Raw genomic sequence first — 22,771 nt, 5'->3', positions numbered from 1 at the left:
CGTCCCTGGCACTGTGAGGCACTTGAAGGGGCTAAGAGCTCCGAAAGCTTGTGTGGCTTTTGCTACCAAATAAACCTGTTGGACTTTAACCTGGTGTTGTTAAACTTCTTACTGTGAGGCAGCCAGTGATAAGGAAGGACTGTAGAAAAAGGGATAATCAGCCATGGATATCTAAGGAAATAAAGGAGTGTATCAAACTGAAAGAAAAGGCATATAAAGTGGCAAAGATTAGTGGGAAACTAGAGGACTGGGAAATCTTTAAAGGTCAACAGAAAGCCACAAAAAAGCTATAAAGAAAAGTAATGTATTAGCATGGACAGAGGATTGGTTAACTAACAGAAAGCAAAGAGTGGGGGTAAATGTGTGTTTTTCTGGCTGGTGATCAGTGACTAGTGGTGTGCCTCAGGGATCAGTGTTGGGACTGCAATTGTTTACAATTTGCACAGATGATTTGGAGTTGGGGACCGAGTGTAGTGTGTCCCAAGTTCGCAGATAATGCTAAGATGAGTGGTAGAGCAAAGTGTGTAGAGGATGCTGAAAGTCTGCAAAGGGATATAGATAATTTAAGTGAGTGGGCAAGGGTCTGACAGATGGAGTACAATGTTGGTAAATGTGAGGTCATCTTTTGATAGGAATAACAACAGAATGGACTATTATTAAATGGTAAAATAAATGCAGCATACTGCTGTGCAGAGGGACCTGGGTGTCCTTGTGCTTGAATGGCAAAAGGTTGGTTTGTAGATGCAGCAGCTAATAAGAAGGCAAATGGAATGTTGTCCTTCACTGCTCGATGGATGGAGTTTAAAAACAGGGAGGTTATGGTGCAGCTGTACAAGATACTGGTGAGGCCACATCTGGAGTACTGTATCCAGTTTTGGTCTCCTTACTGGAGAAAGGATATACTAGCAGTGGAAGGTTGAACAGGACAGTCATTAGGTTGATTCTGGAGTTGAGTGGGTTGGCTTATGAAGAGAGACTGTGTAGACTGGGATTATACTCATTGGAATTTAGAAGAATGAAGGGAGATCTTATAGAAACATATAAGATTCTGAAGGGAATAGAAGAAGCAGGGAAGTTGCTTCCACTGGGAGGTGAAACTGGAACTAGGGGGCATGGCCTCAAAATAAGCGAGAGCAGATTTAGGACTGAGTTGAGGAAGAACTTCTTCACCCAAAGAGTTGTGAATCTGGAATTCTCTGCCCAGTGAAGCAGTTGAGGCTACCTCTTTGAATGTTTTTAAAGCAAAGATAGATCGATTTTTCAACAGTGAAAGAATTAAGGGTTAAGGTGAGTGGGTAGGTAAGTGGAGCTGAGTCCATGAAAAGATCAGCCATGATCTTATTGAATGGCAGAGCAGGCTTGAGGGGCCTACTTCTGCTCCTAGTTCTTATGTTCTTATCTTCTAACCGCTGTGCCGTTGTGCTGCCGGGTTTTTGCTGAGTATGTGTTGACAGAGCTGTTGATCCCTACTATCACTTTACTGGTGATTGAGAGTACACTGATGGTGTAATAATTTGCCATGTTGGATTTGTCCTGTTTCCGGTGTACAGGACATATCTGGGCAATTTTCCACATTGCCAGGTAGATGCTCGTTTTGTAGCTGTACTGGAACAACTTGGCTAGCGGCATGGCAGGTTCTCGAGCACAAGTCTGAGCTCAATTGCCGGAATATTGTCAGGGCCCCTAGCCTTGCGGTGCCCAGTGTCTTCAGCCGTTCCTTGGAGTAAATTGAATTGGCTGAAGACTGACACCTGTGATGCTGCAGATCATTGGAGGAGGCCGAGACAGATCATCTACTCTGCACTCCTGGCTGAAGATTGTTGCAAATGCTTCAGCTTTATCTTTTGCACTGATGTGCTGGGCTCCTCCATCATTGAGGATGGGGATATTTGGGAGCCTCCTCCTCCAGTGAGTTGTTTAATTGTCCACCACCATTCATGGCTGGATGTGGCAGAACTGCAGGGCTTAGATCTATCTACTCGTTGTGGAATCACTTACCTCCATCCATTACTTGCTGCTTATTCGGTTTGGCACACACGTAGTCCTGCATTGTAGCCTCACTAGGTTCACATCTCATTTTTATGAATGCCTGCTGATGCTCCTGGCATGCCCTCCTTCATTTTTCATTAAACCATATAAGATGCTGAGGGGATTTGATCGGATTGATACCAGGAGGATGTTTGACTTGTGGAGAGAGTAGAACTCGTGAACACATTTAAAAATAGAGGTCTCCCATTTAAGTTAGTCTCACAACACCAGGTTAAAGCCCAACAGATTTCTTTGGTCGTGAGTGTGTCACTCATCTGATGAAAGGGCAGCACTCCGAAAGCTCGTGCTACCAAATAAACCTGTTGGACTTTAACCTGGTGTTGTGAGACATCTTACTGTGCCCACCCTAGTCCAACACCGGCATCTCCAGATCATTTAAGTTAGAGATGAGGAGAGTTATTTTCTCTCAAAGGATCATCATTAGTCCGTGGAATTCTCTTCCGCAGGAAGGAGTGGAGGCTGGATCATTACGTTTATTCAAAGCTGAAATAGATAGATTCTTGATAGACAAGGGTGTCAAGGGTTCTGGGGGAATGTGGCGGTGGACAGACAGGTAAGTGGAATTGAGCCCTCAATCAGACCAGTCATGATATTATTGAATGGCAGAGAAGACTTGACAGACCTACTCCTGCTCCGAAGACTTGGGTTCCTATGGTTTTTATCACGATATTATGTGACTCATAGTTACCATTGGTTTTCATGTTAATTGAACTAATTCTTGCAAATTACTGTCTCCCAGCCTTGCCTGTACTTTTCAAGAAAGAACTTCAAAATCAGGAGGTTGAAGAGGATGGTACCGCTAGGCTGATTTGTGAGGTCACCAAACCTGATGCCCCTGTGAAATGGAGAAAAGGATCAATGCTGCTTCATTCAAATAACAAGCATGAAATAAAGCAAAATGGCCCCTGTGTCGAATTGCTTATTCACAGCCTAAAATTAGAAGATGCTGGAGAATACAGCTGTGATTCTGGAGATCAACAGACCACTGCCTCCTTAACAGTGAAAGGTAACACGACACTTGTCAGATGTTGCAATGCAAAGAGAGAAATTTTGTCATTTGTGATTCTTCACACAATTCACAATTTTTGCTAACCTTTTGTTAGCAGGATGGAATCATTTACTTTCATTATCTGTAAAATATTGATTTTAAAAAAATCTTCGTTTGGCAAGGTTCAGGTTTGTCATTCAGCTGATTACCACATTGCCTCAATTTTCCGTTCCATTGACTTAAATGGAAAATGAATGGAATTCAATTGGAGTAAATTGAGTGTGATGTAAAACCAGTGGCAAATCCAATAACACCACTTACCACTTAGTGAAATCTCTTATCAGTGTCTCTACTAAGCTTAGTTTTTAAAAGATCATGGACACTAAGTTGTATTAAGGATTAGTGATTGTGGTAAACTATGCAAAATAAGGAATTTATGTGTTGAGTTTTATCATCAACGCATGATAAGAGTGATGGGCAGGAGAGTTCAGATGGTGAGGGTATTTCTGATACATTCCCACCATCTTTACTTACTCCAGATTGGGTGTGGAATATATTTTGCGTAGAAAATCTGTGATGCTATTTAACTTGAAATCATAAAACACCAAACCTGGTGTATATCCAGGTAAGATTTGTGTTTTAAATTCTACATATTCCTTTTGGACCAAAATAAGCAAGAATCATTGGATCTCTCTATCCACGGCAATGCCGCCCTCCCTCACCACTTGCAGTCCATCGGAGGCCCTGCACCAGCACCATTCTTTTGCACCTTTCCCTGTTGGTCTCAGTCTCCACCTGATTTTTGCTTAAACCTGCTAGATCTTAATCCCACCAATGTCCAAAAGTTAGAATCAAACATTTAGTTTTATTATGGATTCTGATTGTCATTATAAAATAATATTATGCGACATATAATTCAAATGTTATATTGAATTAGCACAATCAGATTTTAGATTCTGCAAAGTGTCTAAAGGTAGGAAAATGGACAAATATCAGGAATTACAAAGCAATAACTGACCTGGGGAGTTATGAAGACATCTTGCAGCTACACAGTGAGTTGAAAGTGTAATGAAGCACTGATGAAAGTGATTAAAGACAATAGCAACATAAAAAAATCTGCCATTATAGTACGGTCAAATATTTTATGCTGCCTTTTAATCAGAACAGAATTGTGCTCTTACTATTAGAATGCATTATTATTTCAGTGAAGTTGAGTAGAGCGGTATTTTGGTAACCACAGACTTTCTGATATCACAGACGGGTATCCATGCTGTAACACATATCGGGAATTAAAATACTGTTTCCCCCAGTCTTGGCTCAGCTTTTTAATCAAGAGCTGCAAAATGCAGAAGCTGGTATCATTGCTCTGTGAGATTACATAAATGTAATACGGTTTTAAATTAACAGCAATTTCTTAAACTAATCCGATCCTGCAGTTCTGAAGCAGCTAAGGCAGCGATGCCCAGGGTGTTGAAGAAGCAGAATTGTTACAGTGCAGTAGAAGGCCATTTGGCTTATCATGTCTGACAGAATCCTCATATTGAATCACTTCCTGAAACCCTGTTTTTTAGTCAGTTTATTTGAAAATTCGTGGATGTTCCGAAATCAGACTTGAATCATAAATTCATCATCATGAACTCAATTACTGTCTCCCTTAGCCCTTCCTTGTATTTTTCAAACAAGAGCTTCAGAGCGAAGAAGCTGAAGAGGACAGTATTGCCATTCTGCAGTTTGAGATTTCAAAACCGGGTGCCCCAGTGGAATAGAGGAAAGGATCTGTGGTTCTTCATCCCAATGAGAAGTATGAAATTAACCAGAACGGTTGCTGGGTTGAGTTGCTTACTCATAACCTAAATTCCGAAGATGCTGGAAAATATACATGCAATTCAGGGGATCAGCAAACAATCGCTATCCTTAAAGTAAAGGGTAGATCAAAGAGCATTGCTCTTAATGAATAGATTGTCACCTTATAAAATTTCATTCACTATTTTATTCATAATATTGTGAATCCATGATATAGGAACAGAGGAACAGGAGTAGACCATTCAGGCAGCTGAGCCTACTCGCCATTCATGGCTGATCAGACACTTCAATGCCCTTACACATTATCCCATAATGCTTTACGTCATTGTTAATCAGAAACCTATCAACACTCTACTTACAAATCACACAATGACTGAGCTTCCACAGATTCACAACCCTCAGTTTGAAGAAATTTCTCTTCATCTCAGTTCTCAGTGGCATCCTCCTTATTTTAAAATGGTGCCCCCGGTTCTAGACTCTCCAACCAAGGGAGACATCTTGGGCTGGATTTTCTGGCTGCACTTGCCCCAAAGCTGGAAAATCCCACCCGAGGTCAATGGACTTTTGCATGGTCTGTATCCCGCCTGCTATGATTCCCATGGCGGGCGGGACTGGAAAATTTCACCCTTTGTCTGCATCAACTCTGTCTATTCCTTTAATTATTTTGTAGGTTTCAATTAGGTCACCTCTCATGCTTCAAAACTTGAGAAAGTACAGGCCTAGCTTGAGCAATATCTCATCACAAGTCTAGTGAACCTGTGTTACATTTTCTCTATGGCAATAATATCCTTTCTGAGGTAAGGGATTGAAAACTGCACACAACCCACAAAGTGTGGTCTAATCATATTTCTATACAATTGAAGACGACCCCACTACTCCTGTACTCATCTCCTCTTGCAAGAAACATTTGATGCACCTCCATATTAGCATTCACTGATTTATGGACAAAGACATCAGGTCCGCTTTTACATCCATACTTTCTAATTTCTTTTCATTTAGGAAATACTCTGCACGTTTGTTCCTTCTTCCAAAGTGGATAACCTCACATTTTTCCATATTATATTCCATCTGCCATGTTCTTGCCCACACAATAATCTGTCCAAATCCTCCTGCAGCCATTATTCCCACCTAATTTTGTATCATTCACGAACTGGAAGATATTGCATTTAGTCTCCATATTAAGAAAGTCAGCACTTTCAGGAGGTGGAAATTGCAATATGTTTTATAGTTCGTGTTCTATATTTTTACCCAATAGAGTGGTATTTGTTGGAAATATGTCAGCATTTAAATTCAAAAAATATTCGGAACTGGTTTGAAATTTATGCTGAGCAGTGGGGGGTTGATTCCCCCATCCTGACCCTCAGCTTTTCTGCCGGGTCGGGGTGGGAGATGCGCGTCGCCGGCCTTGTTCCAGGATTTGCGCATGCACCAGGAACGCATGCGCATCTCCCAGAGCCGGAGAACGGTCGGAGACCAGACCATGCTGGAAATCAGCGGGAAAACAGGTAAGTCATTTGAATCTTTGAATGTAATTATCGGGAACTTACCGGTCCCAATTGAATCTCTCACCCCGCCAGGAGTACTTCATACTTCATACCGATGGGGTTTAGACTGACTCCCCACGTTCGGGGAACTGGTGGGAGACCCCGCCAGAATGAAGAGGGGGCCAGTCAGGGCCCCCCAGGGGGGTCGGGCGACGGAGGGGTGGTGCCCCCTGGGCATGGGCACCCTGGCAGTGCCAGCCTGTGCCCCCTGTCACTGCCCAAGGGGCAAAGTGCCCATGTCTAGGGGGCACGTTGGCATTGTCCATCAGGCATTGGGCATTGCCAAGGGGGCAGGGCCTATTGTGGGCGGGGCCTAGGGACGATCGGTGGGGGTGAGGGGTCCCGCTGCCACTCTGCATGGGGATCGGTCTGGGATGGTGGGAGGGCAGCGATTGGGGCGGGCTGCGGGGGGGTGGGGGGGGGGGGGTTGGGGAATCGCCACTGCTGGGGGGTGTGGGCTGGACATCGGGGCGCTCCGGGACAGGTGGTGGGTCAGGGCTGGCCCGGGAATTGTTGTGAGGGGCCATGCGATCAGGCCATGGGGGAGGCTGGAGTGGCAGCACTGTGGGGGGTCCAGGGCTGGCCAGCGATTGAGGTGGCCAGCAAACGGGGAGACTGACAGATCGGGACCACTGCGCATGCACAATGTCAGACTCCGGCACGAATAGGCCCCGCCCCTCCCTTGGTTTTCAATGAGATTCACGATTGGGACCTCTGCAGTACACAGAGTGGGGAGATTCGAGTGAGAAGTTGAACTGACAAAACAGTCGTGATCTAGAACAGTTTTCCAGCAAATTCAGCGCTTTTGTGAGAATTGCCCCCAGGGTGTCTACTTATGATGCACTTGATGGAGGCTAAGTTAACAATGGGTCGGAGACTAGTTGTTTTGTAAGATATTGTCGAGGTATATGATTTAATGACATGATTGCAAACTGTAACATTCATCGATTCAGGCTGACAAAAACTATGACATAAGAAAGTAGCATTTTATATGTTAACATCCAAGAGTTATCTAATCCAACAGTTCTTCTGATAACAACAACTCTAAGAGCAAGTATGGCTCTTGAGGAATGGCAGTGGAATCCTGATGATCATTAGCTTTCTCAGGCATTTTTTTACCTGAGTTTATTTGAAATTGAAATAAAGTGTGAATTTAAGCTGAAGTTCAGCAGCATGAACTCAATTATTGTCTCTCTTAGCCCTTCCTGTGCTTTTCAAACAAGAGCTTCAGAACAAAGAAGCTGAAGAGGACAGTACTGCCATTCTGCAGTGTGAGATTTCAAAACCGGGTGCCCCAGTGGAATGGAGGAAAGGATCTGTGGTTCTTCATCCCAGTGAGAAGTATGAAATGAAGCAAACGGGTTCCTGTGTTGAGTTGCTTATTCGTAGTCTAAAGGTTGAAGATGCTGGAAAATATACGTGCGACTCAGGGGACCAAAAGACAACTGCATCGTTAAAAGTGAAGGGTAGGTCATTATTCAGTAAATAAACTCCTCCTAATTTTCATCACTTGGGATGTCTTACTGAGATACATGTCACATCGCCTACTTTATTGTCTGTAACGTTTAAACTGAACATGTTACTATCAAAATTCTGAACTTTACTACATTTTGGCAATAATTTATACCTGGTGGGGAGTCAGAGCTGGCACAATAATTTCCCTCCTAGAACAGCAAGAAATTTGCAGAGTGGGTGTTGTGTCCACTCAAACCTGTCGGGAATAATGAGACTTTTGGTCTCAAATTTTTCTTCTGGTCTCATTTGAACATTACTGTCAGCTGAGGGTGTCAATTAGTCCCTTTGCAGAAGCTTTGTAGGTTATTGAATGATGGAAAATTGGCTGGGTTTTGTGCTGAGCTATATGTCAGGCAGTAATTGAACACAGTTTTCCTGCTTTTTGCACAAGTTGGGAGAGCATTACGAGGGTGCATATTGATTAAAGGCAAGTGAAGATGACAGCTACATAGAGACAAAACCCTTATAGCATTGCAGGGTGGGCAACTATTACCTGTCAAATTATGCAGCCCATGGAATTCTGAAGTTCACTTTTGCTCAGATCCGAAGCTCACTCTTAGAATGGAAGGTTCACAAGTATAAGCCTTCAGTGCTACAGTATGCTTAGCCTTAGCAAGCAGCAAGGCAGATGGTGTAAATGAATTACTGCAATTTTAACATAAGGTTATCCTGGGACAATAGGCCTGGATTTTCCACCAGCTTTGTGAGGAGCCTTGAAAGAGAGCTGGAGAGTGGAGAATGTAAATTCTGTTCAGACATGTTCACTTTAGATACTGCCCTTATGAGTTGTGGATAGCTTGTTTAGTCATAAAGTTGCATTGATTTGATATCAAGGTACCTAAAGTGCCAAATAAATGTATATATTGACTGCAACCTATGGGCTTGTACCAATTTTGCATGAAGTGCACAGGGACAATGAGATGTCAGAGCCCCAGCAAGCATATCAGGTGAGCAAAGCTGTGGCAGGTAAGGTCTGAGATTTGGCGGATGTTAAGAAATCAGACATGAATCTTACATTCTCCAGCATGAACTCAATTACTATCTCCCTTAGCCCTTCCAGTGCTTTTCAAACAAGAGCTTCAGAACAAAGAAGCTGAAGAGGACAGTACTGCCATTCTGCAGTGTGAGATTTCAAAACCGGGTGCCGCAGTGAAATGGAGGAAAGGGTCCGTGGTGCTTCATTCCAGTGAGAAGCATGAAATGAAGCAGGAAGGTTCCTTTGTGGAGTTACTTATTCATAGCCTAAAAGCCGAAGATGCTGGAAAATACACGTGCGACTCAGGGGATCAGCAGACAACAGCAATCCTAACAGTAAAGGGTAGGCCAATAATCATTACTCAAAATGAATAGTTTATTGTCAGCCTATAAAATTCCATCCTGCATTTTATCCTGATATTATGGTGAAATGGATTCCTTTTGTAAATTTTGGCTGGAATTCTCCGGCTGTTCACACAAAAGGTCCTGTTGATGGCTCACCCTCGTAGTTTCCTCGGTAGCATGTGGTGCAGTCAATAGGAAAACCTTTTGACAGAGGCAGAACCTGAAGGTCCCGGTTCCGGCGAACGACATGCTGCATCTCAGCACAAGAAACACGCGGCTGGAGGCCAGAGAATTCCTCCAAAATCCTTTGTGCCAAACACCTCCACTTATTAAGAAAGTTAACACTTTTTGGAGGTGGAATCTGTAATATGTTTTATAGTTTGTGTTCTATATCTTTATGCATTAGAGTGACGGTTGTTGGAAATGTGTCAGCATTTAAATTCACTAAAATATTTTGAACTATTTTGAAATTAATGCTGAGGAGACCGGAATTACATAGAACTGGAGTGCCCACTTATGATGCACTTGTTAGAGGCTAATTTAATGGTGGGTAGGAGATGAGTTGTTTTGTTAGATAGTGTTGAGGTATATGATTTTATGATATTAGTGCAAACTATAATATTCTTCAATTCTGGCTGACCAATATTATGACACAAGAAAGTAGTAATTTGTGTGTTAACAGCCAGGAGTTATCTGGCAACCGTTCTCGTGATAACATCTCTAAGTACAAGTATGGCTAAATATGGCTCCTGAGCAATTGGAGTGGAAGTCTGATAGTCGTTAGCTTTCTCAGGGTTTGTTTTTTCAACTGAGGCTATTTGTAATTTAGTTGCTATCCAAAAATCAAATGTTAATTTTAGTTCAAGTTCATCAGCATGAACTCAATTACTGTCTCCCTTAGCCCTTCCTGTGCTTTTCAAACAAGAGCTTCAGAACAAAGAAGCTGAAGAGGACAGTACTGCCATTCTGCAGTGTGAGATTTCAAAACCGGGTGCCGCAGTGGAATGGAGGAAAGGGTCTGTGGTTCTTCATTCCAGTGAGAAGCATGAAATGAAGCAGAAAGGTTCCTTTGTGGAGTTAGTTATACACAGCCTAAAAGCCGAAGATGCTGGAAAATACACGTGCGATTCAGGAGATCAGCAGACAACAGCAATCCTAACAGTAAAGGGTAGGCCAATAATCATTACTCAAAATGAATAGTTTATTGTCAACCTATAAAATTCCATCCTGCATTTTATCCTGACATTATGGTGATATGGATTCCTTTTGTAAATTTTGGCTGGAATAAGAACATAAGAAATAGGAGTAGGAGTAGGCCATCTAGCCCCTCGAGCCTGCCCCGCCATTCAATAAGATCATGGCTGATCTGAAGTGGATCAGTTCCACTTACCCACCTGATCCCTATAACCCCTAATTCCCTTACCGATCAGGAATCCATCTATCCGTGATTTAAACATATTCAACGAGGTAGCCTCCACCACTTCAGTGGGCAGAGCATTCCAGAGATTCATCACTCTCTAAGAGAAGAAGTTCCTCCTCAACTCTGTCCTAAACTGATTTTCAGGCTGTGTCCTCTAGTTCTAGTTTCCTTCCTAAGTGGAAAGAATCTCTCCATCTCTACCCTATCCAGCCCCTTCATTATCTTATAGGTCTCTATAAGATCCCCCCTCAGCCTTCTAAATTCCAACGAATACAAACCCAATCTGCTCAGTCTCTCCTCATAGTCAACACCGCTCATTTCTGGTATCAACCTGGTGAACCTTCTCTGCACTCCCTCCAAAGCCAATATATCCTTCCGCAACCAAAGGGACCAATACTGCACACAGTTCTCCGGCTCTTCACACAAAAGGTCCTGTTGATGACTCACCCTCGTAGTTTCCTCGGCAGCATGTGGTGCAGTCTATAGGAAAACCTTTTGACAGCAGCAGAACCTGAAGGTCCCGTTCCGGCCAACGACACGCTACATCTCAGCGCAAGAAACACGCGGCTGGAGGCCAGAGAATTCCCCCAAAATCCTTTGTGCCAAACACCTCCACTTATTAAGAAAGTTAACACTTTTTGGAGGTGGAATCTGTAATATGTTTTATAGTTTGTGTTCTATATTTTTATGCATTAGAGTGGCAGTTGTTGGAAATATGTCAGCATTTAAATTCACTAAAATATTTTGAACTATTCTGAAATTAATGCTGAGGAGATCGGAATTACATAGAAATGGAGTGCCCACTTATGATGCACTTGTTAGAGGCTAATTTAATGGTGGGTAGGAGACAAGTTGTTTTGTTAGATAGTGTTGAGGTATATGATTTTATGATATTAGTGAAAACAATAATATTCTTCAATTCTGGCTGACTAATATTATGACACCAGAAAGTAGTAATTTGTGTGTTAACAGCCAGGAGTTATCTGGCAACCGTTCTCGTGATAACAACAACTCCAAGTACAAGTATGGCTAAATATGGGTCTTGAGGAATTGGAGTGGAAGTCTGATAGTCGTTAACTTTCTCAGGGTTTGTTTTTTCAACTGAGGTTATTTGTAATTTAGTTGCTATCCAAAAATAAAATGTTAATTTTAGCTAAAGTTCATCAGCATGAACTCAATTACTGTCTCCCTTAGCCCTTCCTGTGCTTTTCAAACAAGAGCTTCAGAACAAAGAAGCTGAAGAGGACAGTACTGCCATTCTGCAGAGTGAGATTTCAAAACCGGGTGCCGCAGTGGAATGGAGGAAAGGGTCTGTGGTGCTTCATTCCAGTGAGAAGCATGAAATGAAGCAGGAAGGTTCCTTTGTGGAGTTACTCATTCATAGCCTAAAAGCCGAAGATGCTGGAAAATACACGTGTGACTCAGGGGATCAGCAGACAACAGCAATCCTAAAAGTAAAGGGTAGGCCAATAATCATTACTCAAAATGCATAGTTTATTGTCAACCTATAAAATTCGATCCTGCATTTTATCCTGATCTTATGGTGATATGGATTCCTTTTGTAAATTTTGGCTGGAATTCTCCGGCTGTTCACACAAAAGGTCCCGTCGATGGCTCACCCTCGTAGTTTCCTCGGTAGCATGTGGTGCAGTCTATCGGAAAACCTTTTGATAGCAGCAGAACCTGAAGGTCCCGGTTCCGGCGAATGACATGCTGCATCTCAGCACAAGAAACACGCGGCTGGAGGCCCGAGTATTCCCCCAAAATCCTTTGTGCCAAACACCTCCACATATTTAGAAAGTTAACACTTTTTGGAGGTGGAATCTGTAATATGTTTTATAGTTTGTGTTCTATATCTTTATGCATTAGAGTGACGGTTGTTGGAAATGTGTCAGCATTTAAATTCACTAAAATATTTTGAACTATTTTGAAATTAATGCTGAGGAATCGGAATTACATAGAAATGGAGTGCCCACTTATGATGCACTTGTTAGAGGCTAATTTAATGGTGGGTAGGAGATGAGTTGTTTTGTTAGATAGTGTTGAGGTGTATGATTTTATGATATTAGTGCAAACTATAATATTCTTCAATTCTGGCTGACCAATATTATGACACAAGAAAGTAGTAATTTGTGTGTTAACAGCCAGGAGTTATCTGGCAACCGTTCCCGTGATAACAACAACTCCAAGTACAAGAATGGCTAAATATGGCTCCTGAGCAATTGGAGTGGAAGTCTGATAGTCGTTAGCTTTCTCAGGGTTTGTTTTTTCAACTGAGGTTATTTGTAATTTAGTTGCTATCCAAAAATAAAATGTTAATTTTAGCTAAAGTTCATCAGCATGAACTCAATTACTGTCTCCCTTAGCCCTTCCTGTGCTTTTCAAACAAGAGCTTCAGAACAAAGAAGCTGAAGAGGACAGTACTGCCATTCTGCAGTGTGAGATTTCAAAACCGGGTGCCGCAGTGGAATGGAGGAAAGGATCTGTGGTTCTTCATTCCAGTGAGAAGCATGAAATGAAGCAGGAAGGTTCCTTTGTGGAGTTACTCATTCATAGCCTAAAACCCGAAGATGCTGGAAAATACACGTGCGATTCAGGAGATCAGCAGACAACGGCAATCCTAACAGTAAAGGGTAGGCCAATAATCATTACTCAAAATGCATAGTTTATTGTCAACCTATAAAATTCCATCCTGCATTTTATCCTGACATTATGGTGATATGGATTCCTTTTGTAAATTTTGGCTGGAATAAGAACATAAGAAGTAGGAGTAGGAGTAGGCCATCTAGCCCCTCGAGCCTGCCCCGCCATTCAATAAGATCATGGCTGATCTGAAGTGGATCAGTTCCACTTACCCGCCTGATCCCTATAACCCCGAATTCCCTTACAGATCAGGAATCCATCTATCCGTGATTTAAACATATTCAACGAGGTAGTCTCCACCACTTAAGTGGGCAGAGAATTCCAGAGATTCACTACCCTCTGAGAGAAGAAGTTCCTCCTCAACTCTGTCCTAAACTGATTTTGAGGCTGTGTCCTCTAGTTCTAGTTTCCTTTCTAAGTGGAAAGAATCTCTCCATCTCTACCCTATCCAGCCCCTTCATTATCTTATAGGTCTCTATAAGATCCCCCTCAGCCTTCTAAATTCCAACGAATACAAACCCAATCTGCTCAGTCTCTCCTCATAGTCAACACCGCTCATCTCTGGTATCAACCTGGTGAACCTTCTCTGCACTCCCTCCAAGGGCAATATATCCTTCCGCAAGTAAGGGGACCAATACTGCACACAGTTCTCCGGCTCTTCGCACAAAAGGTCCTGTTGATGACTCACCCTCGTAGTTTCCTCGGCAGCATGTGGTGCAGTCAATAGGAAAACCTTTTGACAGCAGCAGATCCTGAAGGTCCCGTTCCGGCGAATGACATGCTACATCTCACCACAAGAAACACGCGGCTGGAGGCCAGAGAATTCCCCCCAAAATCCTTTGTGCCAAACACCTCCACTTATTAAGAAAGTTAACACTTTTTGGAGGTGGAATCTGTAATATGTTTTATCATTTGTGTTCTATATTTTTATGCATTAGAGTGACGGTTGTTGGAAATATGTCAGCATTTAAATTCACTAAAATATTTTGAACTATTTTGAAATTAATGCTGAGGAGACTGGAATTACATAGAAATGGAGTGCCCACTTATGATGCATTTGTTAGAGGCTAATTTAATGGTGGGTAGAAGACAAGTTGTTTTGTTAGATAGTGTTGAGGTATATGATTTTATGATATTAGTGAAAACTATAATATTCTTCAATTCTGACTGACCAATATTATGACACAAGAAAGTAGTAATTTGTGTGTTAACAGCCAGGAGTTATCTGACACGTTCTCGTGATAACAACAACTCCAAGTACAAGTATGGCTAATTATGGGTCTTGAGCAATTGGAGTGGAAGTCTGATAGTCGTTAGCTTTCTCAGGGTTTGTTTTTTCAACTGAGGTTATTTGTAATTTAGTTGCTATCCAAAAATAAAATGTTAACTTTAGCTAAAGTTCATCAGCATGAACTCAATTACTGTCTCCCTTAGCCCTTCCTGTGCTTTTCAAACAAGAGCTTCAGAACAAAGAAGCTGAAGAGGACAGTACTGCCATCCTGCAGTGTGAGATTTCAAAACCGGGTGCCGCAGTGGAATGGAGGAAAGGGTCTGTGGTTCTTCATTCCAGTGAGAAGCATGAAATGAAGCAGAAAGGTTCCTTTGTGGAGTTACTCATTCATAGCCTAAAAGCCGAAGATGCTGGAAAATACACGTGTGACTCAGGGGATCAGCAGACAACAGCAATCCTAACAGTAAAGGGTAGGCCAATAATCATTACTCAAAATGCATAGTTTATTGTCAACCTGTAAAATTCCATCCTGCATTTTATCCTGATATTATGGTGATATGGATTCCTTTTGTAAATTTTGGCTGGAATTCTCCGGCTGTTCACACAAAAGGTCCCGTCGATGGCTCACCCTCGTAGTTTCCTCGGTAGCATGTGGTGCAGTCTATCGGAAAACCTTTTGATAGCAGCAGAACCTGAAGGTCCCGGTTCCGGCGAATGACATGCTGCATCTCAGCACAAGAAACACGCGGCTGGAGGCCCGAGTATTCCCCCAAAATTCTTTGTGCCAAACACCTCCACATATTAAGAAAGTTAACACTTTTTGGAGGTGGAATCTGTAATATGTTTTATAGTTTGTGTTCTATATCTTTATGCATTAGAGTGACGGTTGTTGGAAATATGTCAGCATTTAAATTCACTAAAATATTTTGAACTATTGTGAAATTAATGCTGAGGAGATCGGAATTACATAGAAATGGAGTGCCCACTTATGATGCACTTGTTAGAGTCTAATGTAATGGTGGGTAGGAGACAAGTTGTTTTGTTAGATAGTGTTGAGGTATATGATTTTATGATATTAGTGCAAACTATAATATTCTTCAATTCTGGCTGACCAATATTATGACACAAGAAAGTAGTAATTTGTGTGTTAACAGCCAGGAGTTATCTGACAACCGTTCTCGTGATAACAACAACTCCAAGTACAAGTATGGCTAAATATGGGTTTTGAGGATTTGGAGTGGAAGTCTGATAGTCATTAGCTTTCTCAGGGTTTGTCTTTTCAACTGAGGTTATTTGAAATTTAGTTGCTATCCAAAAATAAAATGTTAATTTTAGCTCAAGTTCATCGACATGAATTCAATTACTGTCTCCCTTAGCCCTTCCTGTGCTTTTCAAACAAGAGCTTCAGAACAAAGAAGCTGAAGAGGACAGTACTGCCATTCTGCAGTGTGAGATTTCAAAACCGGGTGCCGCAGTGGAATGGAGGAAAGGGTCTGTGGTTCTTCATTCCAGTGAGAAGCATGAAATGAAGCAGAAAGGTTCCTTTGTGGAGTTAGTTATACACAGCCTAAAAGCCGAAGATGCTGGAAAATACACGTGCGATTCAGGAGATCAGCAGACAACAGCAATCCTAACAGTAAAGGGTAGGCCAATAATCATTACTCAAAATGAATAGTTTATTGTCAACCTATAAAATTCCATCCTGCATTTTATCCTGACATTATGGTGCTATGGATTCCTTTTGTAAATTTTGGCTGGAATAAGAACATAAGAAATAGGAGTAGGAGTAGGCCATCTAGCCCCTCGAGCCTACCCCGCCATTCAATAAGATCATGGCTGATCTGAAGTGGATCAGTTCCACTTACCTGCCTGATCCCTATAACCCCTAATTCCCTTACCAATCAGGAATCCATCTATCCGTGATTTAAACATATTCAACGAGGTAGCCTCCACCACTTCAGTGGGCAGAGCATTCCAGAGATTCATCACTCTCTAAGAGAAGAAGTTCCTCCTCAACTCTGTCCTAAACTGATTTTGAGGCTGTGCCCTCTAGTTCTAGTTTCCTTTCTAAGTGGAAAGAATCTCTCCATCTCTACCCTATCCAGCCCCTTCATTATCTTATAGGTCTCTATAAGATCCCCCCTCAGCCTTCTAAATTCCAACGAATACAAACCCAATCTGCTCAGTCTCTCCTCATAGTCAACACCGCTCATCTCTGGTATCAACCTGGTGAACCTTCTCTGCACTCCCTCCAAGGCCAATATATCCTTCCGCAAGTAAGGGGACCAATACTGCACACAGTTCTCCGGCTCTTCACACAAAAGGTCCTGTTGATGACTCACCCTCGTAGTTTCCTCGGCAGCATGTGGTGCTGTCTATAGAAAAACCTTTTGACAGCAGCAGATCCTGAAGGTCCCGTTCCGGCCAACGACATGCTACATCTCAGCGCAAGAAACACGCGGCTGGAGGCCAGAGAATTCCCCCCAAAATTCTTTGTGCCAAACACCTCCACTTATTAAGAAAGTTAACACTTTTTGGAGGTGGAATCTGTAATATGTTTTATAGTTTGTGTTCTATATTTTTATGCATTAGAGTGACGGTTGTTGGAAATATGTCAGCATTTAAATTCACTAAAATATTTTGAACTATTTTGAAATTAATGCTGAGGAGACCGGAATTACATAGAAATGGAGTGCCCACTTATGATGCACTTGTTAGAGTCTAATTTAATGGTGGGTAGGAGACAAGTTGTTTTGTTAGATAGTGTTGAGGTATATGATTTTATGATATTAGTGCAAACTATAATATTCTTCAATTCTGGCTGACCAATATTATGACACAAGAAAGTAGTAATTTGTGTGCTAACAACCAGGAGTTATCTGACAACCGTTCTCGTGATAACAACAACTTCAAGTACAAGAATGGCTAAATATGGGTCTTGAGCAATTGGAGTGGAAGTCTGATAGTAGTTAGCTTTCTCAGGGTTTGTTTTTTCAACTGAGGTTATTTGTAATTTAGTTGCTATCCAAAAATAAAATGTTAATTTTAGCTAAAGTTCATCAGCATGAACTCAATTACTGTCTCCCTTAGCCCTTCCTGTGCTTTTCAAACAAGAGCTTCAGAACAAAGAAGCTGAAGAGGACAGTACTGCCATCCTGCAGTGTGAGATTTCAAAGCCGGGTGCCGCAGTGGAATGGAGGAAAGGGTCCGTGGTTCTTCATTCCAGTGACAAGCATGAAATGAAGCAGGAAGGTTCCTTTGTGGAGTTACTCATTCATAGCCTAAAAGCCGAAGATGCTGGAAAATACACGTGTGACTCAGGGGATCAGCAGACAACAGCAATCCTAACAGTAAAGGGTAGGCCAATAATTACTCAAAATGCATAGTTTATTGTCAACCTATAAAATTCCATCCTGCTTTTTATCCTGATATTATGGTGATATGGATTCCTTTTGTAAATTTTGGCTGGAATTCTCCGGCTGTTCACACAAAAGGTCCCGTCGATGGCTCACCCTCGTAGTTTCCTCGGTAGCATGTGGTGCAGTCTATCGGAAAACCTTTTGATAGCAGCAGAACCTGAAGGTCCCGGTTCCGGCGAATGACATGCTGCATCTCAGCACAAGAAACACGCGGCTGGAGGCCCGATTATTCCCCCAAAATCCTTTGTGCCAAACACCTCCACATATTAAGAAAGTTAACACTTTTTGGAGGTGGAATCTGTAATATGTTTTATAGTTTGTGTTCTATATCTTTATGCATTAGAGTGACGGTTGTTTGCAAATATGTCAGCATTTAAATTCACTAAAATATTTTGAACTATTGTGAAATTAATGCTGAGGAGATTGGAATTACATAGAAATGGAGTGCCCACTTATGATGCACTTGTTAGAGGCTAATTTAATGGTGGGTAGGAGACAAGTTGTTTTGTTAGATATTATTGAGGAATTTGATTTTATGATATTAGTGAAAAGTATAATATTCTTCAATTCTGGCTGACTAATATTATGACACAAGAAAGTAGTAATTTGTGTGTTAACAGCCAGGAGTTATCTGGCAACCGTTCTCGTGATAACAACAACTCTAAGTACAAGTATGGCTAAATATGGGTCTTGAGGAATTGGAGTGGAAGTCTGATAGTCATTAACTTTCTCAGGGTTTGTTTTTTCAACTGAGGTTATTTGTAATTTAGTTGCTATCCAAAAATAAAATGTTAATTTTAGCTAAAGTTCATCAGCATGAACTCAATTACTGTCTCCCTTAGCCCTTCCTGTGCTTTTCAAACAAGAGCTTCAGAACAAAGAAGCTGAAGAGGACAGTACTGCCATCCTGCAGTGTGAGATTTCAAAGCCGGGTGCCGCAGTGGAATGGAGGAAAGGGTCCGTGGTTCTTCATTCCAGTGAGAAGCATGAAATGAAGCAGGAAGGTTCCTTTGTGGAGTTACTCATTCATAGCCTAAAAGCCGAAGATGCTGGAAAATACACGTGTGACTCAGGGGATCAGCAGACAACAGCAATCCTAACAGTAAAGGGTAGGCCAATAATTACTCAAAATGCATAGTTTATTGTCAACCTATAAAATTCCATCCTGCATTTTATCCTGATATTATGGTGATATGGATTCCTTTTGTAAATTTTGGCTGGAATTCTCCGGCTGTTCACACAAAAGGTCCCGTCGATGGCTCACCCTCGTAGTTTCCTCGGTAGCATGTGGTGCAGTCTATCGGAAAACCTTTTGATAGCAGCAGAACCTGAAGGTCCCGGTTCCGGCGAATGACATGCTGCATCTCAGCACAAGAAACACGCGGCTGGAGGCCCGATTATTCCCCCAAAATCCTTTGTGCCAAACACCTCCACATATTAAGAAAGTTAACACTTTTTGGAGGTGGAATCTGTAATATGTTTTATAGTTTGTGTTCTATATCTTTATGCATTAGAGTGACGGTTGTTTGCAAATATGTCAGCATTTAAATTCACTAAAATATTTTGAACTATTGTGAAATTAATGCTGAGGAGATCGGAATTACATAGAAATGGAGTGCCCACTTATGATGCACTTGTTAGAGGCTAATTTAATGGTGGGTAGGAGACAAGTTGTTTTGTTAGATATTATTGAGGAATTTGATTTTATGATATTAGTGAAAAGTATAATATTCTTCAATTCTGGCTGACTAATATTATGACACAAGAAAGTAGTAATTTGTGTGTTAACAGCCAGGAGTTATCTGGCAACCGTTCTCGTGATAACAACAACTCTAAGTACAAGTATGGCTAAATATGGGTCTTGAGGAATTGGAGTGGAAGTCTGATAGTCATTAACTTTCTCAGGGTTTGTTTTTTCAACTGAGGTTATTTGTAATTTAGTTGCTATCCAAAAATAAAATGTTAATTTTAGCTAAAGTTCATCAGCATGAACTCAATTACTGTCTCCCTTAGCCCTTCCTGTGCTTTTCAAACAAGCGCTTCAGAACAAAGAAGCTGAAGAGGACAGTATTGCCATCCTGCAGTGTGAGATTTCAAAACCGGGTGCTGCAGTGGAATGGAGGAAAGGGTCTGTGGTGCTTCATTCCAGTGAGAAGCATGAAATGAAGCAGAAAGGTTCCTTTGTGGAGTTAGTTAGACATAGCCTAAAAGCCGAAGATGCTGGAAAATACACGTGTGACTCAGGGGATCAGCAGACAACAGCAATCCTAACAGTAAAGGGTAGGCCAATAATCATTACTCAAAATGAATAGTTTATTGTCAACCTATAAAATTCCATCCTGCATTTTATCCTGACATTATGGTGATATGGATTCCTTTTGTAAATTTTGGCTGGAATAAGAACATAAGAAATAGGAGTAGGAGTAGGCCATCTCGCCCCTCGAGCCTGCCCCGCCTTTCAATAAGATCATGGCTGATCTGAAGTGGATCAGTTCCACTTACCCGCCTGATCCCTATAACCTCTAATTCCCTTACCAATCAGGAATCCATCTATCCGTGATTAAAACATATTCAACGAGGTAGCCTCCACCACTTCAGTGGGCAGAGCATTCCAGAGATTCAGCACCCTCTGAGAGAAGAAGTTCCTCCTCAACTCTGTCCTAAACTGACCCCCCCTTTATTTTGAGGCTGTGCCCTCTAGTTCTAGTTTCTTTTCTAAGTGGAAAGAATCTCTCCATCTCTACCCTATCCAGCCCCTTCATTATCTTATAGGTCTTTGTAAGATCCCCCCTCAGCCTTCTAAATTCCAACGAATACAAACCCAATCTGCTCAGTCTCTCCTCATAGTCAACACCGCTCATCTCTGGTATCAACCTGGTGAACCTTCTCTGCACTCCCTCCAAGGCCAATATATCCTTCCGCAAGTAAGGGGACCAATACTGCACACAGTTCTCCGGCTCTTCACACAAAAGGTCCTGTTGATGACTCACCCTCGTAGTTTCCTCGGCAGCATGTGGTGCAGTCTATAGAAAAACCTTTTGACAGCAGCAGATCCTGAAGGTCCCGTTCCGGCCAACGACATGCTACATCTCAGCGCAAGAAACACGCGGCTGGAGGCCAGAGAATTCCCCCCAAAATCCTTTGTGCCAAACACCTCCACTTATTAAGAAAGTTAACACTTTTTGGAGGTGGAATCTGTAATATGTTTTATAGTTTGTGTTCTATATTTTTATGCATTAGAGTGACGGTTGTTGGAAATATGTCAGCATTTAAATTCACTAAAATATTTTGAACTATTTTGAAATTAATGCTGAGGAGACTGGAATTACATAGAAATGGAGTGCCCACTTATGATGCACTTGTTAGAGTCTAATTTAATGGTGGGTAGGAGACAAGTTGTTTTGTTAGATAGTGTTGAGGTATATGATTTTATGATATTAGTGCAAACTATAATATTCTTCAATTCTGGCTGACCAATATTATGACACAAGAAAGTAGTAATTTGTGTGTTAACAGCCAGGAGTTATCTGACAACGGTTCTCGTGATAACAACAACTCCAAGTACAAGAATGGCTAAATATGGGTCTTGAGCAATTGGAGTGGAAGTCTGATAGTAGTTAGCTTTCTCAGGGTTTGTTTTTTCAACTGAGGTTATTTGTAATTTAGTTGCTATCCAAAAATAAAATGTTAATTTTAGCTAAAGTTCATCAGCATGAACTCAATTACTGTCTCCCTTAGCCCTTCCTGTGCTTTTCAAACAAGAGCTTCAGAACAAAGAAGCTGAAGAGGACAGTACTGCCATTCTGCAGTGTGAGATTTCAAAACCGGGTGCTGCAGTGGAATGGAGGAAAGAGTCCGTGGTGCTTCATTCCAGTGAGAAGCATGAAATGAAGCAGGAAGGTTCCTTTGTGGAGTTACTCATTCATAGCCTAAAAGCCGAAGATGCTGGAAAATACACATGTGACTCAGGGGATCAGCAGACAACAGCAATCCTAACAGTAAAGGGTAGGCCAATAATCATTACTCAAAATGAATAGTTTATTGTCAACCTATAAAATTCCATCCTGCATTTTATCCTGATATTATGGTGATATGGATTCCTTTTGTAAATTTTGGCTGGAATTCTCCGGCTGTTCACACAAAAGGTCCCGTTGATGACTCACCCTCGTAGTTTCCTCGGCAGCATGTGGTGCAGTCAATAGGAAAACCTTTTGACAGAGGCAGAACCTGAAGGTCCCGTTCCGGCCAACGACATGCTACATCTCAGCACAAGAAACACGCGGCTGGAGGCCAGAGAATTCCCCCCAAAATCCTTTGTGCCAAACACCTCCACTTATTAAGAAAGTTAACACTTTTTGGAGGTGGAATCTGTAATATGTTTCATAGTTTGTGTTCTATATTTTTATGCATTAGAGTGACGGTTGTTGGAAATATGTCAGCATTTAAATTCACTAAAATATTTTGAACTATTTTGAAATTAATGCTGAGGAGACCGGAATTACATAGAAATGGAGTGCCCACTTATGATGCACTTGTTAGAGTCTAATTTAATGGTGGGTAGGAGACAAGTTGTTTTGTTAGATAGTGTTGAGGTATATGATTTTATGATATTAGTGCAAACTATAATATTCTTCAATTCTGGCTGACCAATATAATGACACAAGAAAGTAGTAATTTGTGTGTTAACAGCCAGGAGTTATCTGACAACCGTTCTCGTGATAACAACAACTCCAAGTACAAGAATGGCTAAATATGGGTTTTGAGGAATTGGAGTGGAAGTCTGATAGTCATTAGCTTTCTCAGGGTTTGTTTTTTCAACTGAGGTTATTTGAAATTTAG

General features: G+C 41.6%; 1 protein-coding gene across 29 annotated transcripts in view; it reads left to right on the top strand.

Annotated features, from left to right (window-relative positions):
* The window catches only part of obscnb (obscurin, cytoskeletal calmodulin and titin-interacting RhoGEF b), a 614,792-nt gene that overhangs the window by 233,725 nt on the left and 358,296 nt on the right, over positions 1-22,771 (top strand). For 26 of the 29 annotated variants that reach the window (XM_078231785.1, XM_078231777.1, XM_078231750.1 and 23 more), the window contains 12 exons: positions 2,789-3,055; positions 7,584-7,850; positions 8,951-9,217; positions 10,121-10,387; positions 11,834-12,100; positions 13,006-13,272; positions 14,717-14,983; positions 15,890-16,156; positions 17,604-17,870; positions 18,775-19,041; positions 19,946-20,212; positions 21,671-21,937. In XM_078231785.1, coding sequence (XP_078087911.1) covers positions 2,789-3,055; positions 7,584-7,850; positions 8,951-9,217; positions 10,121-10,387; positions 11,834-12,100; positions 13,006-13,272; positions 14,717-14,983; positions 15,890-16,156; positions 17,604-17,870; positions 18,775-19,041; positions 19,946-20,212; positions 21,671-21,937 — 3,204 coding nt within the window. The remainder of the gene's footprint in view (positions 1-2,788; positions 3,056-7,583; positions 7,851-8,950; positions 9,218-10,120; positions 10,388-11,833; positions 12,101-13,005; positions 13,273-14,716; positions 14,984-15,889; positions 16,157-17,603; positions 17,871-18,774; positions 19,042-19,945; positions 20,213-21,670; positions 21,938-22,771) is intronic. The other 3 variants (XM_078231827.1, XM_078231725.1, XM_078231717.1) reach the window with 2 other exon arrangements.

This window comes from Mustelus asterias, chromosome 2, assembly GCF_964213995.1.
Source record: "Mustelus asterias chromosome 2, sMusAst1.hap1.1, whole genome shotgun sequence".
Lineage (NCBI taxonomy): Eukaryota > Metazoa > Chordata > Chondrichthyes > Carcharhiniformes > Triakidae > Mustelus > Mustelus asterias.
The sequence above is the reverse complement of the archived record's forward strand: the minus strand, read 5'-3'. Positions and strand labels throughout refer to the sequence as shown.